General features: G+C 45.0%; 1 protein-coding gene across 4 annotated transcripts in view; it reads right to left on the bottom strand.

The window, feature by feature from the left end:
- The window catches only part of LOC126899226 (nuclear receptor coactivator 2-like), a 48,647-nt gene that overhangs the window by 19,232 nt on the left and 4,857 nt on the right, over nt 1-24,558 (bottom strand). The window contains exon 1 of one of the 4 annotated variants that reach the window (XM_050673836.1): nt 19,251-19,582. The exons of 1 other annotated variant lie outside the window; for it this stretch is intronic. In XM_050673836.1, the coding sequence (XP_050529793.1) occupies nt 19,251-19,393 (143 nt within the window). In that variant the 5' untranslated portion in view covers nt 19,394-19,582. Of the gene's footprint in view, nt 1-220; nt 1,607-11,680; nt 11,728-19,250; nt 19,583-24,558 lie in introns of those variants that run through there. 2 more of the 4 variants (XM_050673837.1, XM_050673838.1) reach the window with 2 other exon arrangements.

The raw sequence follows: 24,558 nt of genomic DNA on the forward strand, positions 1-24,558 counted from the left end.
AATTTAAAAAAAACCGCGCTACGCACTACACAAATACACTATACGGTGGTTACTCCGCCGCGTCACCGTCCAGAGATCGTAAATAACACCACGACGGTAACGGTAACCCACCCCCTAGTCATTGTCAATTGTAAGCGGCGTCAACGAAACGGAGCATCATCGCGGCGGAGTCGATAACAACAACAACAACATTGAACGGTAAAAGAAAAAACGACATTACTGTAACATGATGATATTGAAATATCGTTGGTCGACGAGTGAACTATGCCGCCACCAGGAAGTCGTGTGCAAATCGATTTACATTTCGACTAGTTTTCCAACGAATCGACACTGCCGCCGCAAACAAAAACACTTTGCTATTCGATGAAAAAAACGCGATGATTTTTACGGTAAAACGAATTATATCAAAATCTACCGCCGAAAGAAAACACGGATAACGAGGATTTCATCGGAACCGGCCGGAACACGCAGAACACGACAACGGCAGTGTGTTTTTTCGGATCGACTGACACGCGTAGATCGATTTGCCGCACTGACCGACGCAACTACACGTCGGTTGTACACAGTCTTGACAGACGCACACACACACACGGCGAATCGACACACGGTCAAACACACACAGCTACTGCTGCTGCTGCTGCCGGTGGTGGTAATGGTGGAAGGTGGTGATGGTAGTGGTCACCAAAAACGCGACGAGCCTTATCTCGTTGCGATTTCGTTAACTCGCACCACCACTGGGTCACCAAAAAAAGGCCGAGTATATCCTCGGCGTATACGCGTCCCGCACTCCTGACCGACGTCGTAACCGAATACCACGACGAGAAACGCGCGTTACGGAGTGTAAAAACATGAGCTCCGCGCCACATTAATTTTTTATTTTTTTTTAATAACTACGCATTAACTCTTAAACAAAGAAAAAATAAATAATCGGCGGCGGCAGCAACGCTATCGACATCTAGTGAGTTATCGACGACGACGACGATGTCCTTAGAAAAACCCGTAGTAGGATATATGTGAATCCGTGGGACGTACAGATCTCAAACGCGACGCGGCGATTTTATAGCCGTTTCTGGTCATACCGTCGCCGCGGCTTGCAATCGCATCGAACGACCTTTTTTTTGCAGTGCCGTACACCACCGCAACATGACGCCGCACCGATCTCGGTCGTACTGCAGGCGCGGCACAATAGTAGTTGGCCGACGGTTATCAGTCCGAAAACCTTCCACTGCCTCCACGACAATTAACGGCAGCAGTACGCGCCTTACGGAGTCACAGCGCAGCCCCCCCCAAGTTGTCGTTTCGGACCGGTTTCGAAGAAAAATTTTATTGATAAAACAAAAATAAATCCTCCCCGTGCCGCCGCCGTACGCACACCACTGATTGTCGAGTAGTCTCCGAACAACGCGCGAATAATCCATCGATATTAAAGGGCGGCGGCGGCGACTCTCTTAACGCTTTACTTTAGCCTCGTCTTTGTAGAGAACGCGCGCGCTCTCACACGCTCGCAAACAAACACACACACACGATTAATAACTACTACTGGTACATCACGACTGGCGCAACCGGTAATTAATTTCTAACGGCAATTATAAACGACAAAACAAAGCGAAATTAAAAAAAAAAAACCTGTTTTGCGCGAATACGTCATTATGATTTTCGGACGCATTCGGCGCTACTAAACTCTCTTTGTTACTGTTGTCCGAAAATATTAATCGCGAGCTAACGTATACGAGGAGTATGTGCTTGTGTGCGTGCGTGTATATATATAACCCAACACGGACACAGTAATAATATTTATAATCGTGCGCGTATTGCGTTCGCCGAGTGGAAGGAAACAAAATAATATAAAAAGTCGAGACGCGTCACGGTCGTGTCATTAGTGTAGTACACAACAAAACTTTACGATATGCGTGTATTTTTATCTCTTCTACAATAGGAGGACGACGCGTTAGTCGGCGGCGGTAGGCCGTGCCAAATATCGTGTTTGAACGCGCCACACCGCCACCGCCGCCGCCGACCGGTACAAACATCGAAACGGTTTTACTAAGGTCAACGCCGCCGCGAATAATAATACTACGTCGTATCACAAAACGAGTCAAAAACCTCAGGCCCGAGTCGTTACACTCGAACCGAAATCTATCGATTAAAACACACACACACACGCTCGAGCTCGGCGGTGTATTTGTTGTTCAACGGCGGCGGCGGCGGCAATCGATCGTAACTTCGTAACCAATAGAAGCCCCCCCCCACCACAACTATTGGTGTATGAATAAAAAAACGCGCGGCTTACGATCTCCCGGTCCAAAGGGACGGTTGGGTCGGGTCGGACGGACGAGCGCTTTGAAAAAAAAACACGATGATGATTTATCTACGTGGATCGTGGTGGTCACTGCCGGAGGGCAGGGACAGTGATCACCACAATCAGTCGTTATGAGGGGGGGGGGCGGCGACGGATCGGGCGATTTCGAAATCACAAACGCGTAATACGCACACGACAAAACACGACTTATTGTCTAGCGGGACAACGCGCCCGTTTAGTGAGTACGAAACGCAAAACCAAACAAATCGCATCAGTAAAATTGCGTGTCCCCTCCATAATTATTGGCGCAACAGCGATTGATATACCGACGACAGACAACAACACGATGATATAATTGGCAAACTACAGCGGGGGGGGGGGGGGGAAACGACATACGCGTCCGACCGCGACTCGAAAACTCGATACGTATACGTCGTCTCTCCGGACGACAACGGTTTTAATTTAATTTTTATTTTTTTTTGATTATCTCGTAGGCCTGCTGTCCCATATTCCACCACACGTCCAACGAGTGGTGCCTATCCCAAAAGCGATAATATATCGTTTTGTACTATAGACCGCGTCGTGCTACCGACGAATATTTCACATTTAGGCGGAGAGAGGCAAATAGACATTTTCTCTGCGGAAAATTCGTTAATACAAATTCGCAGCATTGCGCGCGTAGTACGTATATGCGCATTTATAAAAGTCGACGGCGGCGGCGGCAGTAGCACCAGTGTATTACACAACAACATTGTGTCGGTTATTGCCGCCGCCACTTTGGTTGTTGGCTATTGTGCGCGCGCGCGCCCGCTACGTAGAGGCCCCAAACAGTGAGAATTCATGGTCACTGTAGTACTCCGCCGCGGCGAGTTTCATAAACGGCGCGGCGCACACTACCAACACACACACACATCGTTTTACGATATTTTCCCCACCTTCCGCCGTACGACCATCAAACCAACGGGGGGCCCCATAAACAATGTTCGGCAGCCACGGACTGTCGCTCGCCAATTCTTTCTCACTACCCCCTTTCCGAGCCAACAACAATGCGAACGCGGTCGAGCATATATGTGTAATATATATATGAGCGTATATATGTTATATACGTTTAGACGTGGCCGTCAAATACACGAGCGCGCAGAAAACGGATCGTATTCGCGAGCGGAGGACAAAGAGTGGCGGCGGCGGCGGCCCTGAGTGCACGAGAGAGAGAGAGAGTGAGAGAGAGAGCGAGAAGCGCGAGGCGGTGACAACGATGGGTGAGGAGAGGGTGAAACGAGGAGGGAGGGTACGGACAAAATTAACTCGGCGTGTGCGTATACGCGCGCGCGCCTACGGACGAGTAGTAGGACGGGGTAGGGGAGAGACAGAGACGGCCTACGGTGGCGGCAAATACGCACAATCAGTGTTGCCGAGTTTAAAATAATAACATAACATTGTGGTAAAACGTTTGCGATACCTGAAGTTTTCATCACGCGATAACCTTCACCGACGCGCAGCAGCAGGTAACACACACACACAATGGTAATTCATTCAACACGCGACCGAGAGGATATAGTTTTTGGGAAAAGCGACATTTTCGCTACAATATGCGGCGGCGGCGGCGTGACGGTCGATCGATAACAGTAGTTTTATTCACTCGAAGCGAACGCGCGCGCGGTTAACAACAATCGATAACGAATCGCCCGGCAACAAGTCCCCCGCCGGCGAAACAATGGAGAATTAATAAGCAGCGAGACAGCAGCAGCCGACGACGACGGACGGAAGAAACAACTGAATGTGAAAACTGCTGCTCTCCCGCATGTTGTGCGCATATAATAATCTTGAGATTTACGCGCCGCTCGCGGTTTTTCTCCTCTTTTCTACGGCGGCGGCACACACGACGGCCACGTATTAACGATTGATTTATAATTACTAATAAAAATTTATAAAATTCCGATTATCCGCTGTGTTTCTCGGCCGACGACAAATAAACGTAATATTTAATTTTTTTAAATCGTGTACCCTCCTCCCGAGTTATATTAAAAGGCGTATTTTATTTATTTTTTTTTCAAAAAGAAATAACGTTTTTTCATTAGCTCTCTCGAAAATCTTAATACGTTAATACGTTTCGAATAAGTGAATCGCATTGGAAACGAAAACGACCATATCGTATCGCGCGTACGACCGCCGCCGCCGCGTTTAAACGTTTCGATAACAAAACTTTAGTATCAAACACGGTTTGAAACAGTTACAAAACGTTTTAATTATTTCGATACGGTTTCAATAATTATTAATTCATAGAAACGGCGACAATTTAACTCAATGTGAAAATGTTTTTTTTTTTTTTTTTTCTAAGTACTTAGTACTTACGAGTACTTCTTCTCGTGCACCTCTTTTAAATATATTTTCCATGTCGAATCGGATTCGTGGCCGTCGTCGCCTCGGACATGTTATACACGACGTTCGACAGACAGACGGGGGGGGGGGAAGAGGAATTCGCGATTGAAAGCCAGACGCGAGAAGGTGGTCTAAAGAACGAGTTATCGCCGTCCGTCGTCATAGACGCGCGCATTGACCTATTAAAAACCGACTCGATCGTTTTGCGTTTTACCAGTGAATTATTGTACCGTCCATGGACGGCGACGGTGGGGTTTGACTAATGTGCATATATATATATATTTATATATAGATGATATTTATGTTTCACGTTAAAACAACACTGGCTGGTTGTTTATAAATTTAACAATAGTTTAATACACACGCACACAGCCAACCGGTATCGTACGACCGATTTGTTTTACATTAAAAAAATGACGCATATCCGTAGACGTGCGAGTGTGTTTAATCCCCAGTGCCATAACCCTATTTACAAATTCCCCCCACCGTTACCTCGTAACGTACGAAAATAGTAATAAAAACAAAATATATATAATAGCAGTTTTATATATCGTGAGAAAGCGATTGCGGCAAATTTTACCTTCGGCTATTTTTCTCGTTCTACGACAGGCGTAGCCCCCCCCCCCCAAGTAGTACGACCTAATTAATTACCAAACACGTACACACACACACACACATTGTGTATACGACGCTACGGAAAGAAAAAAAGTAAAACGAAAACCGGAAAGGGACGCTGAAGGCAGCAGCAGCAGCAGCAGCACACTCGCAGCCGACGATAGCGTCGTATAGAGCAGACGCGAACGGCACAGACTTTGTACACGAGCAGCAGAAGTAGTTGTAGGACACACACACGTTGTTTCACGACGAGAAACGTGTTAGGCGGTGGCGGTAAACAGAGAGAGAGAAAACGTTATGATGCAAGTCGTGAGTGTGTGTGTGTGTGTGTGTGTTATAACACACTGCGCAGTGGCGGCGGCAGCCAGTGGCGATTCGGCATTATAATATTTATAATAGCGAATAATCGCGGTGGTCGGTGGGTTAGAGGGTTATTGTGGTGACACACTGCCGACGACGTTGTTTTTGTCGAGTTTAATTTAAAAAATAACCCAACTCCTCGTCGTAGCCTAAACAAGACAATTAAACGGATAACTAACGATAATAATAATAATAACTAATAATAATAATAATAATGATAATAATAATAACAATAATAAATAATAATAATTGATATTGATTTACACCGCGTTACGGGCCGACCGCACGATGACGGCATCGCGAAACGATCGTCGAGCGCACACCAAAATTAGTTCAGTAGTTCAAGTGCTCGTGTGCGTAATCACATTACATTAAACGACGATGACGATATTATTGTTATTATTACGAGAGGACTACACGCGAGTAAAGAGTGCGGCGGCGCTCTATAGACTAGCGACTAAAAAAACGCACGCCAATTAGAAAATAAGACAACACGATTCCCAGCTGTGATAGTCAACACGCGTATACGGTACGCACGATTCGAATTACTTAAATATTTGATAATTAATTACAAACATTTAGTACGATTAGCACTGAAACTATGAATACAAACCGGATAAATTCACTGGGGGTCGTGGGGCGGGGTGGTGGGGGGGGCAAGCGTACGGTAAAGTAATAAATTTACACGCGAGCGTGTCGAGTATACGTGTATTAAACATTATGTGTTATTAAACACCTTACATATGGGATTTATTTTTTTGATTTTGTCTATTTAATGCCCCCCGCGCGTGATGATCTAAAGGAAGAGATTTTGAAAAGCCACAAACGCGATTCTTCTCCGTTGACGTTTCGCCAAACGAGAACTACACTCGCGCGATCGACGACGATGACACGATACCCCACGAATCGAACGCAAGGTATTCATTTAGAAAGCTTGGTGGTACCGCGAACACACACACGATGTCGTCGAACAAATATTTTTTTATATTTATCTATCTATGTCGTCGAGTGCGTTCTATGTTTCCATTGTCGCGTATACCGCCGCCGCTAGAACAAACACACACCGAAATGACACGCGTCGTGTTTGCCGTTTTAGGTTTAATGGGGAAAAAAAAAAAAAAAAAGACTGTTCACATAGGAAATCGTAACATCGATTGTGTGATTTGAACTTGACCCTGCTGAGCGTGCCCGTCGATATCGAGTGTAACGTAATAAAGACGACGTCAAACGTTTGCGGGGAGGGTGGGGGGAGGCGACGACAAAGTTTTGCGTCGTGCGTTTACTAGCTTAACGCCGACGACAACGCGTCTTTGGCTTACCCTCGGCTGCCGCCGCCGCCGCTTTTCAACGTAAATAATATCGTCGGCGTTACGCCGGTGAAACGCACTTAACCTCCATAAGAGTGCGGCCGCGCGCGTACCCGACTGCAATAGGCGGCAGCAGGGATGACCTATAAAACGTCAAGCTGCCGCCGCCGCCATCGTCGGTGGGCGCGAAGTCCGTTGCGCGGGTGGTGGGCCGCCGCCACACGCTCGCCGGGTCGTCGGGCGATTAAGGCTCAGGTACACGATGATAGTGGTGGTGGTGGTGGTGGTAGTAGGAAGGGAATTCGGTATCGCACACGTGGTCGCCGCCGGTCGCGAGGGGACGCGCCGTGCAACGACAGAAAGCTGGAAAAAAAAACACACACACACACATAAAGCGATACCTACGGCGGCGGCGGCGGCGGAGTCGCAAAAAACTCGAGAAAAATCGTTGTCGTTTTCATAACGACGTCGTCGTCATTTCATAGAGACTGTTTTCGCGGCCGAGCATTAGTGTCAAAGCAGCAAATTTTACAAAGTCCCGACTTTCGACTAGCCACCACCGTTTTTGTTTTCATTTATTTCCGGTCTCGCGCGTGTTGACTTTACACAACGTTCATTCCCACCAACACCTATCATTATATCGTTTACATACATACACACATACATTAACCTAACATATCGTGTTTACCGCGAAGCTTTTTTTTTCAATAGACGCGCGCATTTACGAATCGAGTTCAAGTCGATTTTTATGCGGGCCGCTTGCACGTTTTGGGGAAATAGACGACCCAACGAAAACCCGTATATCGAATAATATGAAAATTTCAAACGTCACGATTTTGCACGCACAGAGAGTACCCCTCCCCCCTTCATCCCGTATAGTACTGTGATGATAATTTGTGCGTCTCGAAACGCGAGACTTTTAAAAAAAAAATGTCGAGTACACACTTGGAATAAGTTTAGAGCACCGCCGCTCGTCGTCGCGACCGCCACAAACGATGACGACGCTCGCGCCTAACATAAACTTTTTGTATCGCGGCTTATGAATAAAACGGTTTTTCAAAAACACCGGCGCCAATAGCAGCAGCAACAGGCGGAAGATTATTATTATGCGGAATTCAAAAAGGCCAACACCGACCGCGCGTTTAATTAATTAATAATTACAACATATATACATTTTTTTTTTATATAAGAAAAAACATAAGAATAAATAAATAAACCGACCAAATCAAAAGAGAGCAATAACGCGCGCGCGTTTGATCTGCACACGACACGGGCGCGACGACAGTCTTTCAAAAGTGTACACGACGACTACTCTTCTCTCCCGCGACTACACGTTGTGGTTCGTCAAATATTTTCACTAACCAATACTACGCGCCACCCTGTGTTGTCCCCGCAACCGATATTACCGTATTTAACCGTAATTCACCACCACAGTAGTAGTAAACGGTTACGATAAAACAGCCGACGTACGCGCGCGTTACTGGTGATCTTGTGGAGAATACCCTGACCGACGTACGCGAGAAATCGGGATAACCGCAGCCCGCCGCCGCCGTTAACACTGTACGGGTGGTACCGCCGCCGCCGAATGAAACACGTCCGACATAAAAGACGTTTATTGTTATTTTTCTCGAAATCAAACCGGAAAACGTACCACCGATGACCAAAGCGAATACGTTAAACGCGCATACTTACTAATAGCAGCACACACGAATCGGCGGCGGCTTTACTAAATAATGGTATTATCCACATACCACCACCGACTTTGTAGTCATCGTCATGTAATATCATAATGTCATAATGGTGCAGCCCCGTTTTAATACGATATTACATGAAGACCGACCACCGGCGGCAGCATTGGAACGCCGGCCGAGATGATAACGTACCAAACGAGGTCGATTACATTGTAGCATATGTACAGCAGGAGTGCGTTAACGTCAACAGAAATATATTATATCGTCGTCGATAATGATGTCGTTTTGTTTTACCGGCGTCGCCGCCTCTCATCGCGACTCTCGGAAAGCCCGCGGCGCGACACGCGTTTCCCAAAACCGAAACGTTTTGAGGGGTTACTACCACCACCTATCGATGATACCTACTGCTATTACGCGTGCACACGACATCTCCGGAGGGTTATTGACCGCGCGCGCGTTCGTCGACGGCTACCGCGCAAAAGGGAGACGCCGAACTCGGGGAGGAGGGGGGGGCGTTATCGACTCTCTAACGGCCGCCTTTACGGGCGGTAAACGTCGTTAACATGTTAATATGTTTCATAACGGGGGGTGTGGGGGTTCGGAAATAAAATAATTATTTTTTTTTTTTTTTACCGAAAACGCGTTAAAATTTATTGTTGCTGCGGCGGCGTTCAACACACACACAATGTACGATTACGCCGTGTTATTTACACGCACGCTCCGACCCCCAATCGTGTGTACGCGCGGTGATCGCGTACGGAACAACACTCGGATCGGATTACCGGAATATCGACAAGTCGTAAACACAGGTGGAAACACGGTGCGAGCGGCGACCATTCAGTAACGTACGCGGTGGCGTTTGACGGGCTTCCGCACGCATCGAATCGGGTGGGGGGGGAGGGGAGGAGTAGGGCTTCGGCCACTCTCGCGCCCCCCAATTCCCCCTAGACGATTGCCGGACGCGAGCCCGTGGTCATCGCGCGCCGGTGGTAAATATCGACGCGGGAAAAAAAAAGCATTAATAAAAAGCCCGCAATTAATAATTACTAACTACGGGGCGCGCGCGTGTACTCGCATCGGCCGACACCGTCGTCAGAGTTCGTTAATCCCAAAAGCCGCCTCGATTGACGGGCGCGCACGAGGTACCGCGGCTGCTCGCCCCGGCGGCGGCGACGTGGTGGAAATTCAACCGAAACTCGTATACGCGCGTCGATACACGACGACAAATAAGACCCTCGCCGATTTAGCAAAATCCGACGAGAGACGCGTACGCACGTCAATACAACGGTTGACCCGCGCGCGCACACGCACACTTCCCCCCNAAGAAATTTTTTTTTATTAATTTAAACCTCATTAAAATAAAATCGTTTTTAAACCACCCTCCGAACGCCGCCACCATCGTCGCGGCGGTAGTCGTAATGACTCCTCTACCTGGTGGCGGCGTATACGGAGTAATACGTCTCCGCCGCGCGACTCGATACTTAATAAATATAATAGGGGGGTGTTTTTAAGCGACCCGTACGGCAAACGGGTTTCAATGACGTGCGGGCGGCGAAACTTTGGATCGTTAATTGACGACAGAACGGCGGCGTAGTAGGGTATTCAAAAGGAAGCGCAAAACACTTAATAAATCACACACACACAACACATACACACGCACACCACTATAGAGCAGCTTTGCGACAAACACACGATCACGTATAACAAAAAGACAAAATTCCTTTGTCAAAACGAGCGTGTGGAAAAGAGATTTTTATTTCGAAAAACTCGCCATTGTCGCTCGTTTTGTCGTCGTCGTTTCCTTATTGGAAAAGAACCGAACGGTAAAAAAATAATTCGAGATAAATATTACAAAAAAAAAAACCAAGAAAAATATAAAAAAAAAAAACCCTAGACAAATACTATTGTGAAAAAAAAAATCTAGAATACACACACCGTCGATTTCCACACCGCGCCGCCGCCGTTAATGGTCTTATCGAGGTGAAATCCTCGAATCGATCGAGGTACTTTTAAGGAATATTAAATAAATACGATTTCCGAAATCGTTAGCACGGTGTACTCGGTATTCGGATCGGGTCGGTGGCATGGAAAAAAAATTTAGGCCTTGACACGGCGCAGCAGCTTTGGTCTGGGTGTGTACGCGCGCTACGATAAAAAAAAAACAATTTTGTATTTTTGCCGGTGAAACGAATCGGACGTGATAAAAAAAAAAATACACTTACGACCGCCGCCACCGCCGCTTCGATCGAATGCCGGCGATTAAATGTGTGTTGTACGCGTTCCTCGAAACCGGCGGGGAAGAGAGAGAGAGCCTGCAGCAAAACGCGGTTCCGACGCGCGACAATCGAAATCCGATTGCGACGACGCTCCGGTTAAAAGAGCGACGCTTCTATAACCGCCGTCGACGACGTGTAATGTAGTGCGCGCGCGGTCCAAGACAAAGATTTCTCAAATGGTCCTGCTGACGACAATAACAACAACAACACTCCACCGCTCGGAAAAGTTTTGGACAACGCGAGATCGTTTCACACACGACTTCTCGGTCGTGTCGTTTTCTTACGAGCACCGTCGCCGCACGAAATAGGGCGACACTCTCGTACGGGGCGACGACAGGCCGCAACCGCGCTGAGAAAACACCACGACGACGACGATAACGCGTTCGCAATAGTTGGCAATTTTTAAACGCGACCTTAACCCAGCGCGCTTTGTTATTTCTCGTGAAACAAATCGAAAACGAGACGAAACTGTTGTTAACGACGGCGGCCGGGCGGCTTTCATAGACCAAACTAGTTTTGCTCAGGGCATAATGGTGGTGGTGGTGGCATCACGACGGACCCATTACACGCGCTAGACCGACTTTCAATGTTAGCTAACTACTAGAAACGACGACGATAGTCTCCACGAGGAGTATTTACTCTCACACGTACGACCAAGTGTGTGTGTGTGTGTGTATCGTCGAGACGGGAAAGTGACGTTCAGCCATTGTGCGATGATATCGTGGTGTCTACAACGGTGGTACTACTACTAACCTATGCGCCACACAATGTGAAACACGTTGCATCACACACACACACACGGATTGAGCAATAGCGGCGGCGGCGGTACAACGAGCAGAGTTGGCTTCGATAACCTAAAACGAAAACGCGCGTACAAAACTATCACGGTCAACATTATTCACCGCGATCACTCGTCGAGTTTTCGAGTTGGCGCCGCCGCCGCCGTCGTTTCCAGAATACTAATCGCTACTCCGTCGTACTCGTGTTACCGCAGCGCGAGCGTCTTGCTCACACGCGCGCCGTACGAAATTACTCGGAATGGCCACCGGCGGTTTATTCAAAAAATATGATTCACGACACGTTTGAAAAATCAATTCGGTCTGACCGCCGCCGCGATGATCGATGACGTTGTGCGGCGACCACTACATTTGCGGTCGTAATTATTCCCCAACATTGTTTGCACACACACCGCTATTAGTTAGATTACTTTTTATTTCGAATTTGTTAAAACCCAACCGTACTACTGCGATTTGACACGATAATATTTAATCATATTTTTTTTCGACCGATACCCGCGCCGAACGGTATCGCACACACGCTTACGCGAGTTATTGCCGCCTCCTTCTCCTCCTTATCTCAACCGCCGTCACCACTTTCAAAACGCCTCGGTTTCGATAAAAAAAAATGGGTCCTCCCCGACGCGACCCTGAAACACACGCCGAGAGTGACAAAAAACTATCCGCCCCCCCCCCCCCTCACCTACCAACTATAGACACACCCCACCCGTACGGTGCCCCTCGAACCGCTGGCGCCCTTCGTCGGCGGCTTGTACGCTGCCACGCAACGGCATCGACGACGACGACCACCGTATATATTGCCATTGCTCTTGAACTACTTTAAGTCCGGCGGCGCGTGACACGATTTCGTTTTTCGCTGCCGCCGCCGCCCGAATTCAAGGTACGCGCCCAACGATGCGGCCACTCGTTTGCCGCATAAAAACCACCACGACGGCATAGGGTGTTATCCGTGTGTAATCGAATAACGGCTGTGCGTCCGTAACTCTGCTGCACCCCCCCCCCCCAAAATACCGTGCGAGCACTAAACCGTACGCAACACGACGGTATATTTAACATCGTACCGAGTCGGTGTAAAACACCACAGTGCCGCCGCCAATGTCGGAAACAACGTTGTCTGACGATTTTTTACGGAGGATTTTGTTTTGTAATATTTTTTTTTTGTCGGCGTCGCGCGTCTCATACGACACAAAAACGTTATCGGACGCGACCGCCGACCAACAGGAGGCGTCGGCGGCGGCAATGGGCGCGGAGGAGACGACGACAACAACAACAACAACGTTATGACAATAATATATTCACGGAGAAACGACGACGAGGTGTTTTCACGGAAAGGAGTTTACGAGTCGCACGCGGGGCACACGTACACGACTCTGATTTCTAATTTCAAATTACGTAATAGTCTGGTCGACGACGAATCGCGTATGTGCTAACGACCAACGACGACGGGGCTATTCGAGAGCGACCAGAATTTTTTTTTTACACACGAGTTCGTGAAACGTTTTAATTATACGCGCCGCACACGTCCGAGATCGGAGAAAACAACAAAACATTAATACGATTTACTCGTTAAAAACGGGCGGGAGGGCGGAGGGGTACACTATTACGGGCGGGAGGGTGGAAGGGTACACTAATACAGCCGGCGACACCGTCGCATTGGCATCAACACCTACCGACGACACGAGTTGTGCGTGTGTGCGTGTATTTTTTTTTTAAATCGAGACATTGGTCGTACGAAATGGAAAAGCACACACACACACGTCGGTCGGGTTGTTGGTGTCAAGGCTAGACAGGCGCGCTGAATTACAATCCTAACGATGACTATAAAGGTGTGCGGCGGTTCGTCGTCGTCGAGTGGGAAATAATCGATTTATAAAACAAAAATTGGGTGTTTGGTTTTTTTTTTTTTTGTGTTACTTCTGTTGAGGTCGACGTAAAAAAAAAATATGCTCGGCGCCCGCATATGAGGGCCATCGTTACGAAATCGCACAGCAGCAGTATATGCAGGCGGTTTTTTCCCCTCAAACACATCACAATATAGACAAAACACATTTAATACATTGTATACGTGTATATTATATACAATATATAATAAAATATATTATACATATACATATTATATTATAATATGTATGTATTAACTATACACGCGTATAACGTATGCTTTATCGTAGTGGGACGACATATTATGTGATAATTATAAATCCGACGTAAAGAAAAATCGGATAACCACCACTCGGCGGCGGCATATTGAAAAAAATTTAAATTATTATTTCCTTTTTTGTATTGTCCCGAATTGCATCGCGTCTTCACCACAACGGCCCCGTTTGTGTACACCGTTAATGTGACAGCAGCAGCAACACGAGCAGCGTACACGTGACGCGCGCGACGGCATTGTCTCAATGGAAATCTAATCGCGAATATTCGCCGCCTTAGCGCGTGCACGGTGTGTGTGCCACATGCAATACCCCCCCAACGAGGCGGTCGAGAAAACTTGAATAAATAATACGACGGTTTGCATAAAATATATGATTTAAGTGTGAATAAATAGGAAAAAAAAAAATGGTTTTAAAGCAATCGGTGGTACGCGCGCGGTTTATATCTCCGCCCGACGACACACACTAGTTTTGTGCAAATAACGACGCGCGTTAACACGAGCAAGTCTCCCCCCGATTTAGAGACGATTTCGTCGAGGAGGAAACTAATAACAAATTCCTCGTTAAAAACTATATAAATACTTTTTATTCGCCAAACGTTTTTATCAACGTTTTATTATCACGGCTATTTAACAACAAACTCTCGTCGACGAGTTTCGGCGGTACGATTTCGTGTTATTGAAAACTTCATAATTGTTTTGTTTGTTAAGCGGCGGCGGCGGCGGCGGCGGTCGCGTTATTTTTCATTCACAGTCGCCCTAACCTGCTGCAAAAGCCGCCTCCGCGACTCGTGTAATAAACGCACACCACACTTTTCCGTTTTATATTATGTATTTTTAATTATGTTTTCGCAAATTTTAATTGTATACATTATTATTACGGTTTCGTGTACAACACACACAACAATAAAAGCAATACAGAACCGGAGAATTTTATTTTTTATTATGTTGTCGCAAGCCGATCGAAACGAAAAGAAATTTTTTTTTATTAATTTAAACCTCATTAAAATAAAATCGTTTTTAAACCACCCTCCGAACGCCGCCACCATCGTCAGTTCCCGGGCGGAAATTCAATTGACTTTGGCATAACGCGACGTTTGGTGGCGCGGCTAAACAAAAATAATTAATTATTCACGCCGTTTGTTCGAAAAACATCACGACGACCGACCGCCGCCGCCGCCGCTGTTGATAATAATTCTCGGCAAACAAAAAACCCTTGTCGATTATTATTATTCCATGAGCTTTCCGCGGTCGTTACACCACCACCGGCAGTTTGCTGCCGGTCTACCTGTTAACACGTGTAACTGTTACAGCAGGCGTTTATTAAATCGCTGTTGGGGGGGGGGGGTTAAAGTAACACTAGGGNGGGGGGGGGGGGATAAAGTAACACTAGGGATTATATATCACGGGCACTCGTTTCTATGTCCGCCTAAGGATAGTGTACGCTTACCGCGGTATATACGTTTACGATAAAATAAACGATAGCGGCACGCGAGCTCCCGCCGTAACAGACGTCCGTTGGACGATTTTTTAACGGGGCGTTGAGAATTTACGACGGGGGAGGGGGATGCGAAATCGGACAAACCGCAGACGCGGGTCGCTCATAAACCGGCCTACGTGGAAAGTTTGACGCGATAATTGTGTACGCGATATCGATTTTTCGATAACAAACCGATTTTGACGACCGGGCGAACCGCCGCCAATTTATGTGCTCAAACGGCGGGGAAAACGGGCACAAATTTTTAGTTTTCGCGCGAACCCCGAAACGGGATTGGGCGATTCTTAAAAAAAAATCTACAAACTTCCGGTACGCAGCGGGTTATCGTTAACGAGTTATATTTATTTTTTAATAAAAACTAACGTTCTGTTGACGCACGCGTATTGCGAGTTAGGTTTTGAATTTTTCATCATCGTCGGGACGAATTTGGAGCGCTCGCGCCTTTTGATTTTTATCAACCCTCATCCGGGGCAGGGGGGTGCAGATAATGTAAAACGCGTTATCGTAACGGCGAATTATAAAATATTTACAAAGACGTCTGCGTCCCGGACAGCTTTCACGAAATCACGTTTACGGGGACCTCGCCGATATGGGAAATCTTTGGGTTCGGGCAAACCACCAATGCACACACGCGCGAATCGCGTGGAACGCTCAGCAAATTTTCACACTTCTCTCGCGTCAAAGGCCCTCCGCCGTATATACAATACATACACTATAGGCGCCGTATGGCATTGCCCGGCCGAACCATACACACTCGATACCGCCGCCGGGGCATTTGTTTTACATTATTTTCGGACGTAACACCACGTTGACCACCGCCGACTCGTCATTAAATTTCCAAAGAACACGCACTGCGCACGCTAACGATAAACGTTACACGTGCCGCCGAGTCGTGTCGACTCGACGTGCTCGACTCGCAAAAAAACCGCACGTTTTTTGCGTTTGTTGCGTGTAAACACGGCGAGAAATGTTTTGCAGATGCTCACGCAATTTGGTGACGCGTACGTGTCGGCGGCGGACGGGGCGACTGACTACGACGGAAACGCGAAATGGCAATAAGGAAAAATAATAAACCTAAAATTTCACTAAAAAAAAAAAAAAAAAAACCTACACCGATCGCGCGTTCTCGTCGCTAATTATTATTATTGTTTACGTTACGTGCTCTCGGGTACGGGTCACTCGGGAAAGGAGAAGCGGCGGCGTGAGGGGGTCGTCTTCGTTACGCTCGACGGTGAAAAAACACGACACGCGCCGTTGCCCCGTAATTACCCCCGGGACGCGTGCCTCTCGCCGAAAAAGCTGCACGGTTTTACGGGCCCCGCCGTCACAAACGCGTATCGATCACAAAAAGTGCTCTTCCGAAACAACTACCCCGCCGCCGACGCCACCACGTCTACGATCGTGACGCCGACGACACCCCCCCCCGTACACCGTGACGGCTTCATTCTACGAGAATATTTTGAAATTTTACACAAATCATCGGTGCTTCTCTTCGAGGGCGCCCCCCGTCCAACGCGATGTCGTTGAATCGATTACAATAATCGCGACATAAACCCGCGGGATACGGGCCTTCGATACGTATACCGCGGGTTATCCGGGGAGTAGGGGCGACGTCTTCCGTTAATATTATAACCGCCGATCATCTATCGCGCTTCCGTCATACGACGTCGGCGGATTTTATTAGTCTTGGAATTTGACAAAAAAAAAAAAAAAAACAACTAACGCTACGCCGTTCTAAGAAAACAAAAATTATTGCCGTCACTCGCGCAAGTGTACTTTGCGCGCCCGCCGCTTTCCTGGTTAAATCGGCGGCGGTTGTCGCCTCCTCCCGAGCAGCGATTTACTTGGAACCGGCAACGATATCCGGCGGCGGCGACGACGAGCTAGTTTTGCTAGCTAGATACGCGGAGCGCACTCGAGTGCTTTTTTTAACACACGACCCCGCGTAGAGGATCTCCAAACGAGGAATCCACCAAACGGTTACTAAAAAGTCGATCGACATCATAACGCGCGCGTTATCGTTTGGACGTGAAAATTTCACACCGAAAACGTAATAGTATCGCGCCGCCAGTGACGGTTTTATTTACACGCGCGTAAATCACATTATTACCCCAAATAGTAAAAACAATCAATAATACGTGTCCGTTGAATTATAGGTGACTGCTCCACGTGCAAGCTCAACAACCTCGGGGCGGCGATCGCGTCGTCGATTTGCAACAAAAAAAAAAAATAATAAACGTGTACAATAATATTATACACACGACATAGCGATTAATTATTTCATCCCCGTCCGGTGCAAACGGCGGCGGTAGCAACACATTATTACACATTCGATAACGATTTCGGTGTAGATCACACGGAGAAATACGTGCACGAATTAACGTGCGTGCACGCACGCCCGGACTAATACATATAAATTATTTATACGTTATATAAATAACATATATATATATATTTTTTTAAATATTTATTAATACCTATGATGATATAGCTTATATACATAGACACACCGCCGCACGTAGACCCGTGATGATACTCATGGGCTACGACGAAGCTCCGTCGGATACGCGCGTACGACCACCACCACCACCCCCTATCCGTTTGTGTGTACACGGTACAGTTTCCGAACTGAAAAAACAATATGTTAATAATAATAATAATTACAACAACAATATGATTTCCGAGTAAACGCGCGCGCGGTGACATTTATACGATCTTTTTATGGAGAGCTCGATTTATTTCACTATAATTTATATGAATTATTTATTTACTCGCGCGTCTCATATATAATTTACAAGCTACGCCGAATAATAGAACAGCAGCAGCAGCAGTTGTAAATATGTTTGAGATTTTTTTTACCTTGAAAAAGAAGAGAAAAATTATTTGTTCTGTTGCTGCGGCGGCGGCGGTACGCGTCGAATCAAATAAAATATTATTTTCTAACGATTCTTATCGATTATATATATATATACTTTTTTTTACTTTTAACACATACATTACCGTACTCCGCTAATGCTGCTGCCGCCGCCGCGTACCGGCATGATCCTTAACGTGCGTATTATAATAAATACATAAAACTACTGTATATATTCGTCGTAGTGGTGAGCGTTTGAATATATTTGCGCGACTAAGCGAAAATAACGTGACAAAAAATTGTGAAATTCGTCGACACTAAGGGTTATGAAAAAAAAAAAAAAAAACCATTTTTAAAAATGATAATAAAACTCAAAACCGTTTTTTTTTGGTTTGGTTATACGTCAAAACCGCGCGTATCTTACAAATCTCGATCGGACCAGTGACACGCTTAGAAAAACCGCTTCGTACAGAAACTTTTAATTTGAATTATTTAAATCGTACCGATTCATATAATAATTATATTGTGCGTAATTATAACAATTATCGTTATTACATTAATCGTTCTATACTATTTCGTCGTATAGTTGTAAAACGCACCGGCGGCGGCGGTGTATTAGAAACTATTACCGTATTCGATGGTGTAATATTTGAAAAATCCCAAGTCTCCCAAACGGCGTTACGGTGAGCAACGGACTTTCGAGAACGTTTTAAACGTTCGACCACCGGGGGCCGACGACGGCAACGCGTTATTACTGCTTTTTTGGCCTTCTTTCAGGCCCCCCCTCCCAAAGAACGAATACGAAGAGTTCAAGGCGAACGTACATAACGACGACCACGGCAAAAAAGCAGGACCTGCGGCGGCGGCGGCGGACCACTCGGCCGTCGGCTACGCATAAACAGAGGCGGGGGGAACGGGAGGCGGTAAGTCCCTTTGTTTTTGGTGACCGCGACACACTCAGGTCTATTACTGAACACCGAGGGGTAAAAATAATAATAATAAAAAATCCAACGTTTTCATACCGAAAATCGTTGTTGGTGTCTATGTAAACGCTGCACGGCGAGTTGGGCGACGAAGGTATGGACTCCACATCGTTTGCGAAACTGTTGTTGTACGCGTTGCTGTTGTTCTGCTGCTGCTGCTGTTGCTGTTTGATCGTTGACATAACGCGCGACTTTTAACGACCGTAGATTATTTTTGCCGACCGACATTTGACGACATGGTCTCGATAAAAAATCTCAACGGAAATCACCGCCGCCGCCGCCGCTACAATACGATTAACGCGAACTGCTCGCCGCAGTCATCACAAGTTATTTTTTCGATAACACGTTTTACGGCGGCGGTAGTCGCGCGCAGTCACAAGTGTAGTAATAGTAATAATAAAAATAATTATATTACACAATATATTACGACAACGAGAAAAAAATCCGCACTCTTGCCAATGACGAGAACAGTTTTTACTGACGAGCAGTGGACGTTGCCGACGATAACACAACACGCACGTCGTGTTACTTATAACAATATAGTAAAAAAAAAAAAAAAAAAATTACTAAAAACGATAGTATTTTTATCGGACGTACCGCGCGGCGCTTACGTATGTCGGGGACTACTCGACGGCGCAGTTGGCGAGACTAAGTAACCGGGCGCGACACAGACGCTGACGGACGGCGCGTTCGCATCGGACTGACAGGCCGCCGCCGTGGGTTGCCCGAGCAAACGGGTCAGTAGGCCAAGCGCAACGTTGCGCACGCACTACCGCAAACACTACCGCCGCCGCCGCCGTTGTTATACCGCCGTATATCTAACACCGTCGTAATGATATCACCTTACACTGCGAAACGTAGACGCGCACGACGACTTTAAGCCGCGCGCGATAACACCGCCATTATCTCGTGTATACGAAAGTAATATCAACACGTGTATATTTACGTGTAAAACACAAACGTATAGGTGCACCATTTCGCCGTGACCGACGCCGCTCGGTAGTCGGTCATGGTAATCGGGGGATTGGTCGCCGCCGCCACTCGATGCTCTCGGTGATAGTCTTCGGGAGATAGTGGCGACGGCGCTATTTTCAACCCTCGACTCCAATAATACCGCGACGAAACGACCAGCAGACCGGATCGCCCTCCGCAAAATAATTATTGAACACAAACACACATCACCGATCTGTTGTTGTCGTCTCGTCTTCCGAAAACTCGCGTTACCCGAAGCGATCGCCGCTGAAGAAGAAAAATCTAATTGCGAAATTCGTCGGCGATCCCCCTCACGACCGGCACGGACGATTCAAGGAATGCAACGAGTATGTGTATCGCGTCTTACCGCCGACGCGATCCCGAATTATCGAATATGTCGCCCATTAGACGACATACCAAAATTTTGATACCGTTGTTGGCTGCGAACCTAGTTACCGTCATGTCCGTGCCGTACCGCGAGTCCGTTCGTTTAACAGGAATGACTTAACAAGAGACATTCTCCTTTTATGCCATTCGAAACGCGCACGCGCGTAAGGGGGAGCACCCCGTTCGGTAAGTAAGGAAACGGACTTTTGTCGTTCTCATTATTTGTAATGATTAACCCGCTTCCAAAACCAACACCTCCCCGTACGTGTATCTGCGTGTATGTAGTGTTTTGCTGCCCGACCGACGTTATCGTAACGGCGGTGGCAAGTCACTGCTGCGAGTGTAACACATCCGATGGGTGTGGACACACTAAATAGATCTCGATGAAAATCGTAAAAAAAAAAAATGTCCGATTAAAAAAACAGTGGCAGTTTAATTTCTTTCTTATCGTTATGCGCACTTGACGTAACACTTGTATGCATAGTGCGCGACTACACACGTTATTCTTTTGTGCGAATAAAAAACACTGCGGATTAATGAATTAACAATTTATATATATTTTTTTTTATTACCTTTATACGGCGGATAGCTCAACAATATCGCGGCATTAGGAGGGACGCAATGATGCACGAGCAGTACCGGTGTGCGCATCATGAACAAAAAAACGTACGACAACAACAATACCCGTGTGTACCGGTTGTGGGTGGTATTAATGCGAAGGGGGGGGGGAAGATAACAAAGCGTATACACGGAAACCGGAGGAGGAAAAAAATACCGACGAATGAACGCGTAAAAGGGTTGTTTTCACACACGAAACACAATCTCCGTTCGGACGACGAAGAACACCGCGCGCAGCAACGCAACAGCAGCAGGTAAAAATTACACGCCATCCACCTGCGGGGGACGAGCAGAGGCGACGGCTGCGGATTTACCATCTGGCCGCGCACCGGTTTGTGTTTGCTTTTGTTGGGATTTCAAGGGATCGGCGGTCGCCAGAGCAACAAACCACTGCACGCATCTTTTACACTTTTTTTCTTCCTCTCTCTTACCGTTGGAATACCTTATTTATTATTATTATTATTATTTTTATTTATTTTTTTCGTTATTGTTTGTGCTCTTTTATAAAATCGTTTAAGAATGTATTGTTTTCGACAAAACTGGAAACCACCAATCACATGCGTACAAATTTTTATTCATCCGGTGATGAGAATCGCCACGTCTTTTTCTTTCATTCCCTTCGTCGTCCCTTAAAAACGGGCAAAATATAAAAATTGTTACAACGTAACAAAAATGACAATAATGAGGAAAACAATATTAACGAGAGCAGCATTGTCATTTTTTTAAATTTCTGGAATTTAATGAAAAACATTTCAGAATTGATAAAATTAAAAAAACCCAGCACAGGGGGATCGCGGCACAGTGGTGACGTGGCATAGTTGGATCAAGTATTATGATATCTGACAGTGATTAAAATCACTATAAAAAAAAACGCTTGGATGCAAATCTTTAGATAGTGTTTAATTTTAAAAAATTGGTGGATTATACCAAAAGCAACATGATCTGCTAGTTCGTTATTAATATCCTGATTCAGATACAGTATGTCGAATGAAAAAGGGATTATTAAAAAATATTATTTCTCATAAAAAAATTATGCTGATCCATACACTTTTCAATAAGTTATATCATTATAAAGTTAAAAATGTAAAAAATAAAATCGAGAATTTTCACACAATAATAGCATTCGGTAACTATTTTCACCGTGAAGACAAAATAAAGTCCGAAATTGTTTTTTCCCATAATAAAGTATATTACATTAGCTTTAATTTAAGATATATATATAAAAGTGTCAGGCTTTCAACACTTTCAAAAGTTAAGCTGAAAAAGTTAATTTTTTGTAAAAAAGTTGTCATTTTAAATCCCCCCCTGTGGGCAGTTAAAGGGTCAGATATAAAAAAAAAATATATCAAATGAAAGGTAATGATATCATGCACCTACATAAAAAATTATATTGATACGTTCATTTTAAAAAAAGTTATAGCAGTTTTTAGTAGAAAAAATTGAAAATTTTTTGAAAATTAGCCATTTTTAAATTTGTAATTTTTTTGGAGGTTTCCCCCATTTACGGAGAACGAGGGAATTTTTTTTCAATTTTTGAGGGTAATGTCTTCGACTAGATACGATTTGTGATCTTTTGACGTATCATTGAAAGAAATTGGTTCGGTGAGAGCTGAGAAAAAGTGGTAACAGACACAAAAAAAAAAAAAATAAAAAAAAAAAAAAAATAAACACATCTTAGTAAAACTAATACCTTCTCAGCTACGCATCGAAGCTAAAAATGTTTGGTTTAACAAAGTCTTTTTGATTTCTAATATTAGTGTTAAAATAAGATTTATCTCATTATTGTTACATCATAATAATTAAAAAAAAAAAAGAAACACATTCTTTATCAGACTTTTGATCATAAACTTAAATAATTTTTTTAATTGGGATCAACAAATCAACTTTTGATCTCCCAAACTAAAATATTAATATTAATTATGCAAAACAAGTCGATAGATGTAATTATAAATACATTTTTAACGAATAAATCAGACTTTTGAAGACATATTTTTATCACTTTAAAAAAAAATAATCAATTAAATTTAATCATAAACATAGAACAAACATTAACAAATTTATACATAATAAAACAACTAATTGGACTTATAATTTCTGGTTTAATACTTTTGATAAACTATTATTACACATTTTGACTTTGAAAACTTTGTCGGCCTTATGAGTAAGTAATGATTTTCAAAGTTTAACTATAACAAATGTTTATGTATTTTTTTTTTTATTAATGTTCGCGCACTCTCCCCAAAATTATACGATGCGCTTTCTCAGTGATAAATATTTCATGGGTCGAGTGTGCTTATTGTACTGATTTTACGAATGAATACAAAAATAACACGACAACACAAAAATACATAATCAATATGTATTTTACTTTTACACTTGTGTTTCGAACGGTCAGTTTTAAGAACAACAATTCGTCGAGTTGTGAATATTTTAGTTGAATTTTGTTGTATCACAAAAGTGATAGCGAAAATGAATTATCAGGCGTAATTGCCAGGGTTCTTTGCTTATACAGTGTTGCCATATACTTAATATAGCTCAGAGTGATAAGTAAAGTATAATAATTTCACATTGTTATAGACACGTTGTTGCCATAGACGTCGTACCAATATTGGCATTCAAACCAAAATAACGCACTTACCCCCTCACCCGACCCTATCGCGCTTAACGAGAAAAGGAAAATTTCCGGGACGGGCGATTACACACTCGTCGTCGAACACAACAACACATTCGACACGTTTTCCCGTTAAAACACATTGTTTTTCCAAAGTACTACAAATATTACTACTGGATTTCATCGAAACCTTATAAAAAAAAAAAAAAAACCCCGACAGGCGCACAAGACAAACATACATCTCGTCGTGTAATTTATTCCAATTACAAATACACATTGTACTAATAAGGGGTAAGCACACGAACACATATATAAATACGCGCGCGTATACGACGACACGTATACCGGTGTGACAAGAAGTGTCAAGACAAGTGTTTGTCGTGAAGTAGACTTGTCGCAAAAACAACCCTGTGGTATTGTTTTCATATCACACGTGTTTCTTCGGCTTTTAACGCGAAAATACGCATAACGAATTCGTACATGCGAAACGGTACTTTTTAGTGTCTTAGTACCGCCACCGAATTCTGACCGAAGACTCTTCGAGGGAATAATAATATCGATTCACGTTTAATACACATTGACCAACACCACCACCATCACTAACACAATTAAATCGTCGTTTAGATGCATTGTCTCAACCGGATGAGATGAGCGCTTAGCCTCCTAGAGCTTGAGGCAAATTTTAGGTATCTCACTCCAGAAATATTAAATCACGAAAAACTAAACGAGGTGGTAAAATCTCTGTTACTTAAAAATTAA

Source organism: Daktulosphaira vitifoliae, unplaced genomic scaffold (assembly GCF_025091365.1).
Source record: "Daktulosphaira vitifoliae isolate Bord-2020 unplaced genomic scaffold, ASM2509136v1 Scaffold_2, whole genome shotgun sequence".
Taxonomy (NCBI): domain Eukaryota; kingdom Metazoa; phylum Arthropoda; class Insecta; order Hemiptera; family Phylloxeridae; genus Daktulosphaira; species Daktulosphaira vitifoliae.